The sequence below is a fragment of the Paroedura picta genome, chromosome 6 (genome assembly GCF_049243985.1).
Source record: "Paroedura picta isolate Pp20150507F chromosome 6, Ppicta_v3.0, whole genome shotgun sequence".
Lineage (NCBI taxonomy): Eukaryota > Metazoa > Chordata > Lepidosauria > Squamata > Gekkonidae > Paroedura > Paroedura picta.
The window spans coordinates 19,646,411-19,661,661 of NC_135374.1; the positions used below are offsets into that span (position 1 = coordinate 19,646,411).

Here is a 15,251-nt window from a genome sequence, read left to right on the forward strand (position 1 = left end):
TCCGACAGGAGAACAGGGGAGTAGAGAGACAGGAGAGCGGTTTACCTAGAGGATGTCTGGTCCTGTATCCTCACAAGCAGCATTTTGTTTTCTGTTGAAAACAATGTCCCTGACTCTTCTCCCATAAACATCCAAAGCAATTAAAATGTAAAATAACAAAAACATTGCAGCACAACAAGACGACCATTAAAATGTCATGTTTAATTATTCCCTCCCAATTTCCTTTCAAAGTTGTATTGAGGGCAAATTCTTCAAGCAGGTGATGAGCGGGCCCTGAGCAGGTTTGATGGAGCATCAATTTCTCCTCCAGACAAGTCATCCCTTTGCCTGAAGAATTCAGCTAGAAGCCAAAGGGCAGGTCATGAATTTTATCAACAAAGACCACATTTAAGGGATGGAGATCCACAGTTTACTTCTTGGCATCTCGGGTTAAAGGATCTCAAGCAGCCAGAAGAGAAAACAACTATCCTGCTTGAGATCTTAGTTTTGTATCCGATGGCAATCAAAACGAAAAAGCCAGAAGGTCCAGAGGTATGGGTCAGTAGCAACCTAAAACACTTTGAAAATTACAAGGCAGCACATTTATTTCAGAGGTTTCTTTGCCGCCTCTTCAGAGTCCTGTGCCGGATGGGTTCCAATTATAAAAGAACTAGTATCACAGACCATTTTAAAATTGGGCTTTGAAAGGGGCGGCAGGCAGAAGGAAGAAGGCTGTGGGCTAAGGTGAGTGGAAAGCCTTCCACCACCGGTGGCGACAAGGCTTTGTGGGCCGCAGGGAGGCTGCAAACTCCACCCCCCAGCTCCCTCCCAGAAGGAGCGTACCTGCGGGCCGCAAAGCCCTGTCGCTGCCTCTCTCCTTGTGGGCGACAATGGAGACCGCAGCCATAAGGCTTCTAGCAGGCAAGGAGGGAGGGAGGGAGCTGGAGGGGGAGGGCCAATCAGAGTGGACCTGGACAGACAGGGCCCTGGATAGTCCCTCCCAGGAGGCTGTTTCCCAAATATATAAGGGAGTGAAATAATGTTAAGGATAAATGATCAGCACAAAAACAACAAGCTGCTAGAAAAAAGCCAAGCAAGCAAATAAATATATTCATAAAATAAATAGATAAATGGTGGAAAAAACCAAAGCAACTTATAATTCTAGAAAAAATTCTAGAAATTACTCTTATCATATAAGGTGCTTGTCAAAGTAATTCAGTCTGGAATAATATAGTAAAATACAAAAAGAATTCTTCAAATAGCAATGTATGGGAGTTAATTATGTAATTATATTAACTTGTGTATTTCATTAATCATTTTCTGTGTGTTTTCCCCCCAAAGTATTTGTGTTGGCATTGTCATATTTTTTTATCTAATAAGAAATTAATTTAAAAATATATATATCAAAAATAAATTAATAAGATGACTGTTTACATCCACATCAGCTAGTTAATTTCAAGTTGAAGCATACAAGAGGCATCACAAAAAAATCTCAGGTAGCAAATTGGTATTGCTCTTCTCCAACACGTCTGGTAGTTTGAAAGACTGCTGAGAAATCTCTGTTGGGAATCCAGAGCAAGAGGGAATGACTGTTACATCAGTCAGAACGTGTTGTATTGAATATACCTGTAAAAACCTGCACAAACTGCTTCTGAATATCTCCCTGCATCTCATGGCTTCCAGTAAACCAGGGCTCTGAACTAGGATGGGTAACCTGCCCTGATGATGTGAGTGTCCTCCTTCTGACTTCCATAAGATAAACTCATGGGGTTGGAAATTCTCACCAAGTAGTGCACGGCATGAGCGATAATTACTAGATCGTTTCCACACTGCCTCAATCTGGTCCCAACCCAGGCGGAGTAGATGAACCCCCAAATTCTGAAAATGAACCAACCTTCAATGTAGATACTGAGTATAGATTGTCGAAGGGAGCTTTGACTTTTGAAAGCTTATACCCCAGTTCTCCTTAGTCTCTCAGGTGCTGGTGGACTCGAATCTGATTGTAGGTTCAAACGCATGGATATATTAGGCACAGATGTGAGTGTCACCCCCTCTCACCTACAGCTGCCTTTTTGCGCTCCTTTGCCATTGATGGAGTGGCATGGCTCTGGTCACCCTCCATCTCAGGAGAAAGCTGGACCTAGGAAGGTTGTCACTGGTGTTTCTTTTAGATCTGACAGCAGCGTTCGATGAAGTCAATCATGTGCCACCAGCCCACCACCTAGCCGACATGGAGGTCCAGGCACAACCTTGAAACACTTCCTGGATTTCTGGCAACATAGGATGAATTTATGTTTGAGTGTATTTAACTGTTACACTTTGTCTTTCAATGCTTCTTTATTTCCCCCCCCCCTCTGTGTTTGCCATTGTATTGCTCCCGGTAACTTTATAGCATTCTGAATAGCCCTGAGTGTCTCAAGTTTGTGAGAGAAGAAGAGCTTTTACCACCCAAAGGAGTCGCCAAGTGGCTTACAAACACCTTTCTCTTCCTCTCCCCATAACAGACACCCTGTGAGGTAGGTGGGGCTAAGAGAGCTCTGATAGAACTGCTCTGAAAGAACCGGTCTAAGAGAATTGTGACTAGCCCAAGGCCACTCAACTGGCTGCATGTGGAGGAGTGGGGGGATCAAAGCTGGTTCTCCAGATTAGAGTCCACTGGTCTTAACCGGTCTTGACTGCTAAGCAGGATCAGCCAGGAAGACCAACAAAGAAGGCAAAGAAAGCTCAGACTTAATGGGACATAATTTTAATTAAATGTATAAAAATCAAAAACATGTCATAGTGAGGGGCGGTATATGAATTGAACTATTATATGAATTGAACTAATATTCCTCAGGGGTGGCCAAAACACGGCTCTCCAGATTTCCATGGACTACAATTCCCATGACCCTCTGCTGGCAGGGGATCATGGGAATTGTATTCCATGGACACCTGGAGAACCACAGTTTGGCCATCCCTGCTAGATGAACATCATGGGAACGTCATGGGTCTATCATCAATATGTTGCAGAATGACTTTGTCTGTTCAGCCTTTCTTGGGCTGATTTGAAGGGATGCAATTTTTGGGTTCAGTGGATATTTGAATGGGCAGCTTTGTGTGTCACTGCAGACTTTTATAGGAGAGAGACATTAAACTCTCCACTCTCCGCATCACCAGGAACTTTCCTATCCTATATAATCCTTGATTTGTTGCAGTTTTTCTTAAAAAAAACCCAAGTAGACATGATTCAGAAAGATCGCAGGAATGCTAACAATATGAAGAGTTGGTTCTTATATGCCACTTTTCCCTACCCGAAGGAGGCTCAAAGTGGCTTACAGCCGCCTTCCTTTTCCTCTCCCCAAGGTCACCCAGCTGGCTGCATGTGAGGGAGTGCAGAATTGAACCCGGCATGCCAGATTAGAAGTCCACACTCCTAACCACTTCACCAAACTGGCTCTCCAGAAGGCCCATAGACTGCAGCAGCATGTGAAAAAAGCAGGGACAAACCTCTGCTATCCACAAGCATCCAACCTGAGCTAAATACCTGCTGTGGCTGCAGACAATGGAGGAGACTTTCCTTATTTCCCTGCCAAAAGTCACCTTCCCCATGCTGTTTTTACCAATGAGTTAAAATATGAATCCTTGTAAATCTTCTCCAGTGGGGATAAAAGCAGATTTCAGATGGCAATTTTAGGTGGGAAAGAATTTAACAGCCTCTGTCTATCTGCATTAGTCTCCACCCTTTAAATTAAGGGTAGTCAACCTGTGGTCCTCCAGATGTCCATGGACTACAATTCCCATGAGCCAGCAAATGCTGGTAGGGGCTCATGGGAATTGTAGTCCATGGACATCTGGAGGACCACAGGTTGACTACCCCTGCTTTAAATCAAGGACTTCTGTGGCCGCATTCTGGAAAGTAAACATATCTGAAGACAAACAACTGTGGAATTACTGGTAACAGAATAAAACCTGGAGTGCCTTCAGCTAGAGGTCTCAGGGACTGAAATGGCGACCATTTGCATGACACAATTTCTCCCATACAAAACATAAACACATGAGATTTGCTTGTAACTTATATTTTTTCACCTTCTCAGTATGTGGCAAGATTCAAATGAGTAGCCAGGTTGGTCTGAAGTAGCACAATAAAATCAGAGTCGAGTAGCACCTTTAAGACCAACAAAGATTTATTCAGGGCGTGAGCTTTCGAGTGAGTGCTTGCACTCCAAAGCTCACACCCTGAATAAATCTTTGTTGGTCTTAAAGTAAGGTGACCAGATTGTCCCACCTTTGGAGGGACATCTGGGGGTAGCTGGCAAATTGTACTTATGTTGAAATTAAAAAATACCGTATTTGCCGGCGTATAAGATGACTGGGTGTATAAGATGACCCCCCAACATTTCCACTCAAAATACAGTACTATGGGCCACTATGGGCAGCTATGTCTATCTCAACTGAAGTGTACCCGGCGTATAAGACGACCCCCCCACTTGGAGGCATGTTTTTCAGGTGGGGGAAGTAGTCTTATACACTAGCAAATACTGTATATATTACAATACTATTTTTGCGTTCTACGCGTTCTATGTAACTTTTTGTTGCTCCATATAGACCACATTTTAAATCAAGAACCTCCCCTCCCCCGGTCAATGGTGTCCCGCTTTACCAATGTTAAAATCTGGTCACCTTATTTTAAAGTTGCTACTGGACTCTGATTTTATTTCAGTATGTGGCATAGTTTGTACATGTACTGGGAAGAGATGGCATTTATATATGACATAAAGTTAGTAACCTACCTGTGCATTTGGTGCTACAGATATGTTAAGTCTTTATGGTGCCAGGTATTTGTTTTGGCTGCAAACACGCTACCCCTCTGGAACTTGTCACTATTTATTTATAGATTTCAGAACTCAGGCCTTGCATTTCAAAACCCAATTAATAAACAATTCAACTGGTACTGTGAACTTTCTATGTATATATACACCCAACTATTGCGACCTCTAGTGGTCTGCTGTGCAAAAAAAAACTTCTTTAGCTCAAGGGTAGATCAGATTTCATGGCAGAACTGGACTTAAAATTGGTTCTGCTGCTTCAGACTACCACAGCTACCCACCTGAATGAGATTTAGTGGGATCAGTCTCTTCCAGCAAAAATCAGTCTCTTCCCAAATGTTGGGAGGACTTCGAGTTATCATTGGCTTTGCTTGGAGCTTTACCTCTTGATGCTCAACACACACTGCCCATGCTACTGTCCCGATATACACACTAAACATGCATGTTCTTATGTACTTGTAACAGCCATTGTAGGAAGCTCACTGGACATTCAGTAAAAGTTCAGTAATTTTTAACATTTGACAGCCAGTTACTGTAGGAAACAATTGGAACAGATATATAAGTGGAACAGAGATATAAAAATTAAAATCCCCCCTGGTAGTGAAAAACAGCTAAGCTGTTAAAGTACGTGCTTCCAATTAAGTCCTAAAGGGAATTGTCCTGCAGTATTGAAGCTTAGTAGCTACTACAACGCATTCCTGAAGCTCATGAAAAACTCTCAGTCCTAGGGAGACGAAGCAACCGTACCCAGCAAAATCTGAGCCCGATGGCATAGGGGTAGTCAACCTGTGGTCCTCCAGATGTTCATGAACTACAATTCCCATGAGCCCCTGCCAGCGTTCGCTGGCAGGGGTTCATGGGAATTGTAGTTCATGAACATCTGGAGGACCACAGGTTGACTACCCCTGGCCTATAGGACCAACCAAGATTTATTCAAGGCCTGAACTCTGCTGTGCATGCACGCTTCCTCGGCCAGTGTGCCTGCACACGAAAGCTTGAATACATTGAATACATCTTTGTGGGTCCTGAAGGGGCCACTGGACTCCAATGCTGTTGTGCTCCTCCAGACCAACCCGGCTTCCCAGATGTCCACAGAGCCAAGGCGGGGTCCAGGCGCCCCGTGGCGACCAACCAAGGCTTACTCGCGGGCGGAGCTCTGGCGGGCGCGCACGCTTCCCATTCCAGTGCACATGGCCGGCATGGGACGCGAAGGCGAGAGGACAGGAGAGTCCCCCAGGGCCTGCCCAGCCACATGCAGCATGCTGAAGCCCCCAGGCGATGCCAGAGCCCGGCGGGGACCCCAGACTACCATGCTCTCCGGATCCCTTGCGCGCACAAGGCGGCAGCCGCTCCCTTCCCCACGGGGGCTCCTTGCGCACCGCCGCCTAAGAGAGCAGCCCACGATGCCCCCAGGCGGCTTCCGGCAACAACACCCCAGCCGGCGCCGGGGATCGGGGCGGAGAATGGGCCTCGGTGGGGCGGTGACGCCATCTCCCTGCGCCCGGCTCCTCCTTCTCCTCCTCCTCCTGCTGCTTCTCTTCCGCGCGTCGCCTTTGCCCGGGGAGCGGCGGCGTGGCCGGGCAGATGGGGCAGCCGGGCGGCGTGTCGGCGGGGGCGATCCCGGAGCCCGTGCGCAGCTTCGAGCGCTGGAAGAAGAAATACGCGCAGCGCAAGAAGAAGCTGCGGCTGCAGCGCCAGCAGAAGAGGCGGCCCGAGTGGGCGGTGGAGCGGGAGGCGATCGCCCGCCTGGAGCAGCGCTATGCCGAGGTGAGGCGGTGGGGCTGGCCCGGGGCACGGTCAGCCGGGGAGGGCGCGAAGGTGGGCCGGACCCGCCGGGCGTGGGCAGAGTGGCGGGGAACCGGCCCCAGCCAGCCAGCCCCCCAACCCCCAACCCCCCTTCCCTCCCCGCTCGTCTAGGATTAGGGTCGTCACTGAGGAGCACGGGGTCCCCACGGGCAGGAACTGAGCCTCATTCCGCACATGTTGGAGAATGCGCTCTGGATGTGCTTATGCAGCCTGGTTTCCCCCTACGAAATAGGAAAGTGCCCTTCTAAAGTGCGTTGAAAATGCCTTGTCCCACGTGTGCGGAAGGAATACAGGGGGACGCGCTTTAAATTGGGCAGCGGTCTCCAAAGGCACTTGAGGAAAAGATGGTCCTTCTGAGTAGATCTGGTAGGCTGTTATCATTCTGGGGTGTTGCTTTAATAAAAAAAAAAATGACCCCCCCAATGATTGTTTATTTAATAGCAGATTTCAATGCACTTCCTTTAACATCTCAAGAAAGCATCAATACTGAGAATGCATGGTTGGTTCGAAAATAGTTGGCCAACTCTTTTAAAAATTGTTTAGTAGTCCTTTAAATGTAGGTATATTAAGTGGAAAAGGCCCTGACCTGTAAGTCCCAGGGTTAGCCTGATCTCAGGCTAGTCCGATTTCAGAAGCTAAGCAGCATTTGCCCTGGTTAGTACTTGGATGGTAGACCAACGAGGAAATCCAAAGGCACGCAATGGCAAACCACCTCTGCCTCTTGCTTTGAGACCTCTGTGGGGTTGCTGGTATTTTCCACCACCTCCTCCTATAGAGCAGTGGTCCCCAACCTTTTATCACCGGGGACCGGTCAACACGACAATTTTACTGAGGCCCGGGGGGGGGTAGTCTTTTGCTGAGGGACGTCACCGCCTGAGCCACTGCACCACTTGCTTTTCCGCCAGTGCCTCTAACTTCCCGCTGCCTGCTTGGGGGCGCTGCCAGCAGCAGTTGTGCAGTGCCACGCCAAGGGGGAGCCCCAGCCATGGCGGCCGCCGGAGAGCACCAAAGGTGAGCCGGTGGCAGAGTGGCAGGGCAGCCCCCGAGGCAGCAGCCGGGGAGGAGGAGCCGCAGCCCGGTACCGACTGATCCACAGACCAGTACCGGTCTCCGGACCGGGGGTTGGGGACTGCTGCTATAGAGGACTCACAAATCCAGGGCTTCTTTATAAGAGTCCAGATTCTGGTCCCAGCAACTTTTCCATTTGTCTGTCATGCAGGCTACATTATAACATTAGGACAGTTACTGTGGAATAGATATTTTAGGTTTTAGCAACATTCCCTGGAATAAGTCAGTTTGCACAGTTTCTCACATCCACTTTATGCTGCACTTTAAACATGTGTGAACAAACATATGCAGGCATACTTGTAAAAATGTGCGTGAGACAAAGGTGCTGTTCATTAGAAAGGTTGTGGTTTGAGAGTGGGTGTTTTCAACTATAGGATCTTGTAGCTATGCGTTTAGTGGATTCAGATTAGAGGGCTTTTTTGGTGGGCCGGAGAAGCAGGTCAGTGTTCTTCATGTGAGTGATACCAACCCAGGAAGATGCCGTACTGAATCAGACCATTGGTTTGTTATTTTTACTATATTGGCTCTATGGGGTTCAGGCAGACAGATTTGGACAGAGGTCTTTCACATCACCCAGTCCTTTTAATTGGAGATGCCAGGGATAGAACCTGGGAACTTCTGCATGACCTGGCACTGAGCCACAGCCCCTTCCCTCTCTCTTTCCTTCATTTACATTTTGAAAACTGTAGATACAGTTTCGGATGCTCTTGGTTACAGCCAATCTAACCACACTGACCTGTGCTACTGTAACCTCAAGGGTAGATTACTGTAATGTGCTGTATGCAGTGCTGCCTTTGAAGGCAGTTTGGAAGCTTCAGTTGGAACGATATATAGTGACTCTGCTGTTAATGTGAGCTAATTTCCTGTAATTACATCTCACCCTCTATTTCTTGGACCTTTGATGTTTAGAATTTTCTTTTTCCTAATAACTTATTGCATAAACTCAGGTGGGTGGGTCTGAAGAAAGTGCAGGTGTGCACGGATGTTTATACCTCGAATAAAAGCGTGTTGGTCTTGAATTTGCCACTGGGCTCAAACTTTGTTACTGCATGAATGTGAGTCTGATGATGTCCATGCAGGTTTATGCTGGAATAAAGTCGTTAGTTTTTAGAGCACGCTTTCTCAATCAGGGTTTTGTGAAACCCTGGGGTTTCTCGATGGCCCTGCAAGGGTTTCTTGAATGGGTATGAGTTAATTTTTAAAAAATCCGTATAACATTTATCGTGCTATGACCATATTTGGTCATATCAACCCACCCCTTCCAAAATGGCCAATGGTGGGCCTGGAGGGAGTGGGAAGAGGAGGGGCCCTGGGTGTGGCCAGCTGATATCATTTCCGGGTTTCTTCGAAGTCTGGAAAAGTATTTCAGGGGCTCCTCCATGGTCAAAATGTTGAAAAAGGATGCCTCAGAGCATCTCTACCCTGCAAACTGATATGGGCTTAACCATCTTTTCTTCTTCTAAGGCAGGGGTAGTCAACCTGTGGTCCTCCAGATGTCCATGGAATACAATTCCCATGAGCCCCTGCCGGCAAAGACTGGCAGGGGCTCATGGGAATTGTAGTCCATGGACATCTGGAGGACCACAGGTTGACTACCCCTGTTCTAAGGAACCTTGGGAACTGAGAGGAAGGGCAAGAAAGACTACAAGTTTCTAATGAGGTATTAGGAGCATCTCAACAAGTAACTGGCCATAGGAGTTTTTGGAGGAAAGTCAGAACAGTTAATCTAGTATAAAGTTAAAGTATTGTAGGTACCTGATAGTGAATTTAGGTCAGGGCTGTCTGCTACTCGGATGGCAGCTCTCTGGGGTCTTGGGCAAAGGCCTTTCCTATCACCTATTCCTTGATTCTTTTAGCTGGGGATGCTGAGGTTTGAACTTGGGATCTACAGATGGTCTCGAGCTCCTCCTCCCTCTTGTTCTTTTTAAGAAGAAGAAGAGTTGGTTCTTATATACTACTTTTCTCTGCCTAAAGGAGTCTCAAAGTGCCTTACAGTCACCTTCCCTTTCCTCTCCCCACAACAGACACCTGGTGAGGGAGGTGGGACTGAAAGAGTCCTGATATCACTGAGGAAGAAGAAGTGTTGGATCTTATATGCCTTTTTTTCCTACCCGAAGGAGTCTCAAAGCGGCTTACAGTCGCCTTCCTTTTCCTCTCCCCACAACAGGGGTAGGTGAGGCTGCTTGGTCAGAACATCTTTATCAGTGCTGTGGCGAGCCCAAAGTCACCCAGCTGGCTGCAAGTGGGGGAGTGGGGAATCAAATCCAGCTCACCAGATTCGAAGTCCGCAGTCCTAACCACTACACCAAGATAACTGGCCTTCCTAAATCCTAGTTGACTTTCCGTAATCAGGTTTTAATACAACAGGATACGGAGCTGCCACATTATTTTTGGTAGAGTAAAAATGTGCTACTTTTAAACATCATTTATGAAATGCTTATATTTAACAAAAGGCATCTTTGTGGGAGAACTGGAGGAGTAAATGCATTATTCAAACTGTTAAAATACACAAAGCACAACGTATTGTTGGGAATTACTGTGAACACAGCTGTTATTCAAAAAGAAAAAATCACCAATTCCTCCACACGCTGCACCATATTTTATAAACCAATTTTCCCTTCATGTATCCAGAAACTATAACTCCATTCTTATTTAGTACTCTTAAAATGGGCTTCTCTTACCTTAGCGCTTCTTTTCTGAAAGTTAATAATATTTCCCTTTCACGGAAATTCAATTTAAGCTGTGCACGTATCTGGCATTTTGATGATTGCTTTACACACCAATAATTGGATTTCAAGTTGTTGATACATCCAATGGCAGGAGAAACTTGCTGAATACAAAAACAGCCGCTGCTTTTAATTTACACGTAGATCCTTATTTCACGAGGGGGACAATGATCATTCGGATCTGCTAGGAAAACAGTGTGAGCTTTTTTCCTAAGTGAAAGCAAGACTAGAATCCCTTGTTATCATTTCTTTTAGACCTCCTAATGGAAGTTACGGTCTGTTATGATATGAAAGATACAATGGCATCATTTCCTCTTCTCCTTTACTCACCTGAGACCTCCATCTTCTCACCTGTCAAATGACTTTCTGGACCGTTTCAAAGACACAGATACTCAGTGTGCATTTGGATGATTCTATGATTCTATGTTGAGCCTCTTGTGGAGCAGAGTGGTAAGGCAGCAGAAACGCAGTCTGAAAGCTCTGCCCATGAGGCTGGGAGTTCAATCCCAGCAGCCGGCTCAAAGTTGGTAGATTGCAATGTGATGTTTGATGTCATACATGGGAACTCAGAAGAGGTGGGCTTCAGGAGCAGGCTTAGATTGACATGGGAAGTCCTGACTGCTCCTTAACTGTCGTGTGTCTCTAACTTATATTTAATTCAAAGAGTAATATCAAATGATTTTTTTTTAATTAAAGAAATGCGAGTTCACGTCTGTCAGTATTAAAGGTCTGCTCTGCGTGAGGATGTCGCCTATTCTTTACAGGAGTTTTTGGTATCCCTAGAATTGGGATTGGAACTGTGATTATTGCCGCTGTATGACATGTGATATATGTCTCATTTGGGGATTTTATGGGGGATTTTATTGTATTTTAATTATTTCATGCTGTAAACCTCTGTGAGACCTAATTGGGGAACGGTGGTCTATAAATAATAAATAATAAATAATAATAGAATTCTAATATATAGTTTCAGAGAAAAGACCGCTTCTGAAGTAAGAGGGCTTCTACCTGTGGCTTCAGGGAAGGTAGAGAGACGTTAGAGAGCCAGCTTGCTGTAGTGGTTAGGAGTGCAGACTTCTAATCTGGGGAGCCAGGTTTGATACCCTGCTCCTCCCCCACATGCAACCAGCTGGGTGACCTTGGGCTCAACACAGCACTGATAAAGCTGTTCTGACCAAGCAGTAATATCAGGGCTCTCTCAGCCTCACCCACCTCACAGGGTGTCTGTTGTGGGGAGAGGAAAGGAGCCTCCTTTGAGCCTCCTTTGGGTAGAGAAAAGCAGCATATAAGAACCGACTCTTCTTCTTCCTTTTCCCCAGTACCTCAACTCTTTAGCATCCTTCCAGTGGAATTGGAGTTACACTTCTAGACAGCTCACTTTCTGTGCATATACATGTTTCCACCACTTGGGAAGCTATTAAGTGACGAGAAATCAAATTGCAAGAATGAGGACTGCGTTTCGGATTGTAAAGAGCAATTTTGCAAACAATAAGAACATTATCTGGCTTTTCTTTTGCAATACAGCTCCTTACGAATCTTGGAAGTTTATTGCCTGTTAACTTTGTTTTAGACTTGGAATGACAATTTCCCCAAAGACTGGAACATTTATGTCCAATGACAATCTAGTAACAAAAAAAACTTAGCTGTGTTTTTAAATGAGAAAAATTCAGCTGGTAACTGATAGGAATGTGTTATATATATAGTATATATATATATACTAGCAAGTATATATATACTAGCAAGAAAGCCCATTGCAACCAGGAATGCAATGGGCGCTAGGACCCAGGGGACACCAGGAGGTGTTTTTTTTTTCTGCTGCGTGGAGCTGTGAAAGGCTCCTACAGGGTTTTTTTTTTCTGCTGCTTGGAGCTGGGAAAGGCTCCTACAGGGTTTTGTTTTCTGCTGCTTGGATCTGCGAAAGGCTCCTACAGGGTTTTTTTTTCTGCTGCTTGGAGCTGTGAAAGGCTCCTGCAGGGTTTTTTTTTCTGCTGCTTGGAGCTGTGAAAGGCTCCTGCAGGGTTTTTTTTTTCTGCTAGCTCTCGTGGGCGTGCCGGCTTGGAGCTCCTACAGGGGTTTTTTTTCCTGCTGCTTGGAGCTGGGAAAGGCTCCTTCAGGGTTTTGTTTTCTGCTGCTTGGATCTGCGAAAGGCTCCTACAGGGTTTGTTTTTTCTGCTGCTTGGATCTGCGAAAGGCTCCTACAGGGTTTTTTTTTTCTGCTGCTTGGAGCTGTGAAAGGCTCCTGCAGGGTTTTTTTTTTCTGCTAGCTCTCGTCGGCGCGGCGGCTTGGAGCTCCTACAGGGGTTTTTTTTTCTGCTGCCTCTCGTCGCGCTAGCGGCGAAAGGCTCCTCCGGGGGTGTTTCTTTTTTTTCTGCAGCTTCTCGGCGGCTGGAGTCTTGTGTTGTGTTTGCGGCGGGGGCTTCCTTGGGGCCGGCCTGACGCGGTGAGAGACGCTTCGCGCCTCTCACCACGTCAGGCCGGGAGCAACTGCGAGCCGCGCTGAGCGCGGCTTGCAGTTGCTGGGGCTGGGAATCGGAGGGACCAATCGGCAGGCGCTTCGCGCCTGCCGTTTGGTCCCTCCGGTTGTCTGTCATGAGGAAGGGTCCAATCCGGACCCTTCCTCATCCCGGACACATCCCGCCCCAGAACCCCTTACTGTTTTATTTAGTCCGTGGCGCCCGCGGCGCCACGGGCGGTGTACAGATATATATATATATATATATATATATATAAAGGTAAAGGTAAAGGTATCCCCTGTGCAAGCACCGAGTCATGTCTGACCCTTGGGGTGACGCCCTCTAGCGTTTTCATGGCAGACTCAATACAGGGTGGTTTGCCAGTGCCTTCCCCAGTCATTACCGTTTACCCCCCAGCAAGCTGGGTACTCATTTTACCGACCTCGGAAGGATGGAAGGCTGAGTCAACCTTGAGCCGGCTGCTGGGATTGAACTCCCAACCTCATGGGCAAAGCTTTCAGGCGGCTGCCTTACCACTCTGCGCCACAAGAGGCTCTTGTGTGTGCGTGTGTGCGTGTGCATATACATATACTTATATTTATATTTATATTACCCTTTTTTTGTTGCTGGAATTGCTTTCATTTCATTTCATTGTTGCTAGAATTGCTTTCATTTCCAGTGGGAAACTTAATTCTGGCTTTTATATTCTTGTTTTCCTTCTAGTTTGGATGGATTTCTTAGTGATCGTCTCTCTGGCATCGTCTTTACCAAGTTTCAGGCATATGACAAAGTGTCTCTGTTTCATAGTCAATTAAAATAGCAGTTTGTGAATCTTAAAAAAAACCACAACAACCCATAATTATTATCAAACTCCGCATGTTGCTGTCTAGAAAGCTGTTTATCTAGTTATTTTGAAACAAAGGGAGGCATTTGTACCCGCTTAGGGAATTCGTCCGTGCCTAATTGGGTAGAGGTAGCAGAAAATGGACTGCTTTTTATGTTTATTTATATTAGGTCGATATTAGATTAGATTTATTTCTTAATTTATATATTGCCCCTCTCAAGCCAGTTGTCTTGGGGCAGTGTACAATCTTAAAAATAAGAATGAACGTAGTACCATCTCAATGACACAATACTATTATTATTCAATAAATAAGCATTAAAACCATTTAAAACCTCATTAACATAGCCTGGAAGGGGGAGGGGGGAGGACGGGATGAAGGAGGGCTTCCGCTGGCCTCAACCATGGGCTTTGCAAAAGAGCTTGGTCTTACCGACCCTGTTGAACTCAGTGAGTTCTGACAGGGTCCTAATTTTAAATCCGGGATCTCATTCTACCAAGTGGGGACCAAGGCCAAGAAAGCCCTAGCTGGGGTTGTGGCCAAGTGTACTTCCTTGGGGCCGGGGATCTCAGCTGGTTGATGTTCATTAATCGCAGCTCTCTCTGGGGGATGTACTCAGACAGGCAGTCCCTCAGATACACAGGGCCCAGACCATGAATGGCCTTGAAGGTGGAAACCAGTTTTTCATTAATTTTTCAAGTGCATGGTTTTACAGTGGCTCAGTTAAACCATCAATTGAAAATGCGATTTGATTAAAATAACTATAAATAGTGTAGATTCAGGTGAGTGGCCATCTTGGTTTGAAGCAATAGGACAAAGTTTGAGTTCAGTGGCACGGCTGTCATAAGTTGTGGCCTGTTGACATAATTTGTGGCTCAGTTCCAGAGCTCCTTGAAGACTTAAAAAAAAAGTATTTCAGGGGCTCCTGCATAGTCAAAAGGTTGGGAAAGTTTGGTTTAAATCAACTGTATTATTGTGTTAAGTCTGAAGTGGCCCAGCAGAGCAACCTTGTATGTGTGAGAAATACCTATCCAGTTTGCATTCTTTCCTGGAAACCATTATTCCTCAAGGAGATTTGCCACCTGTGTTACATTTTGCACTGAGATACGTTTCACTTAATCTTTTAAAAAGCAGCATGATGTTTTCTTTGTGTTTCCCCCCCCCAGATAAATGCAAATGAAATAGTCAGGTTTTCAGATTTCCCTCTGTCCAGGAAGACGCTCAAAGGTAAGTCCAATAAGTTGTCTTGTGGTAGATTAGCCCCTTGTGTCAGAGCTTTCCTTCCTGAGCCCTCCTCCATATTGGGACCAGGGGCCTCTTAAGGCTTTATTGGACAGGCCAGGGTGATGTCATCTGTGGGAGGCCCCCCTCCAGCAACTAGGCTACCTTATTAGGTATGGTGGGTCCTGTTGAGGCCCTGTTCCACCTAAATGCGCACTTCGATTGCACTTTGGGTCGGTGTGGTGTAATAAGTGTGTGCATGATGGACTTGGTAAGCATTTACCATCTTTAATGTCGCTTCTATTGAAAATAGCTTTATATTTGTAAGAAACGCTTTGTAAAGAAAGTCCA

At 46.1% G+C, this 15,251-nt stretch overlaps 1 protein-coding gene across 1 annotated transcript in view; it reads left to right on the forward strand.

Annotated features, from left to right (window-relative positions):
• The first annotated feature begins 6,308 nt into the window (after nucleotides 1-6,308).
• Nucleotides 6,309-15,251, forward strand: part of DDX10 (DEAD-box helicase 10) — a 206,895-nt gene continuing 197,952 nt past the window's right edge. Inside the window, exons 1-2 of the mRNA XM_077341610.1 lie at nucleotides 6,309-6,551; nucleotides 14,846-14,906. Coding sequence (XP_077197725.1) covers nucleotides 6,369-6,551; nucleotides 14,846-14,906 — 244 coding nt within the window. The 5' untranslated portion in view covers nucleotides 6,309-6,368. The remainder of the gene's footprint in view (nucleotides 6,552-14,845; nucleotides 14,907-15,251) is intronic.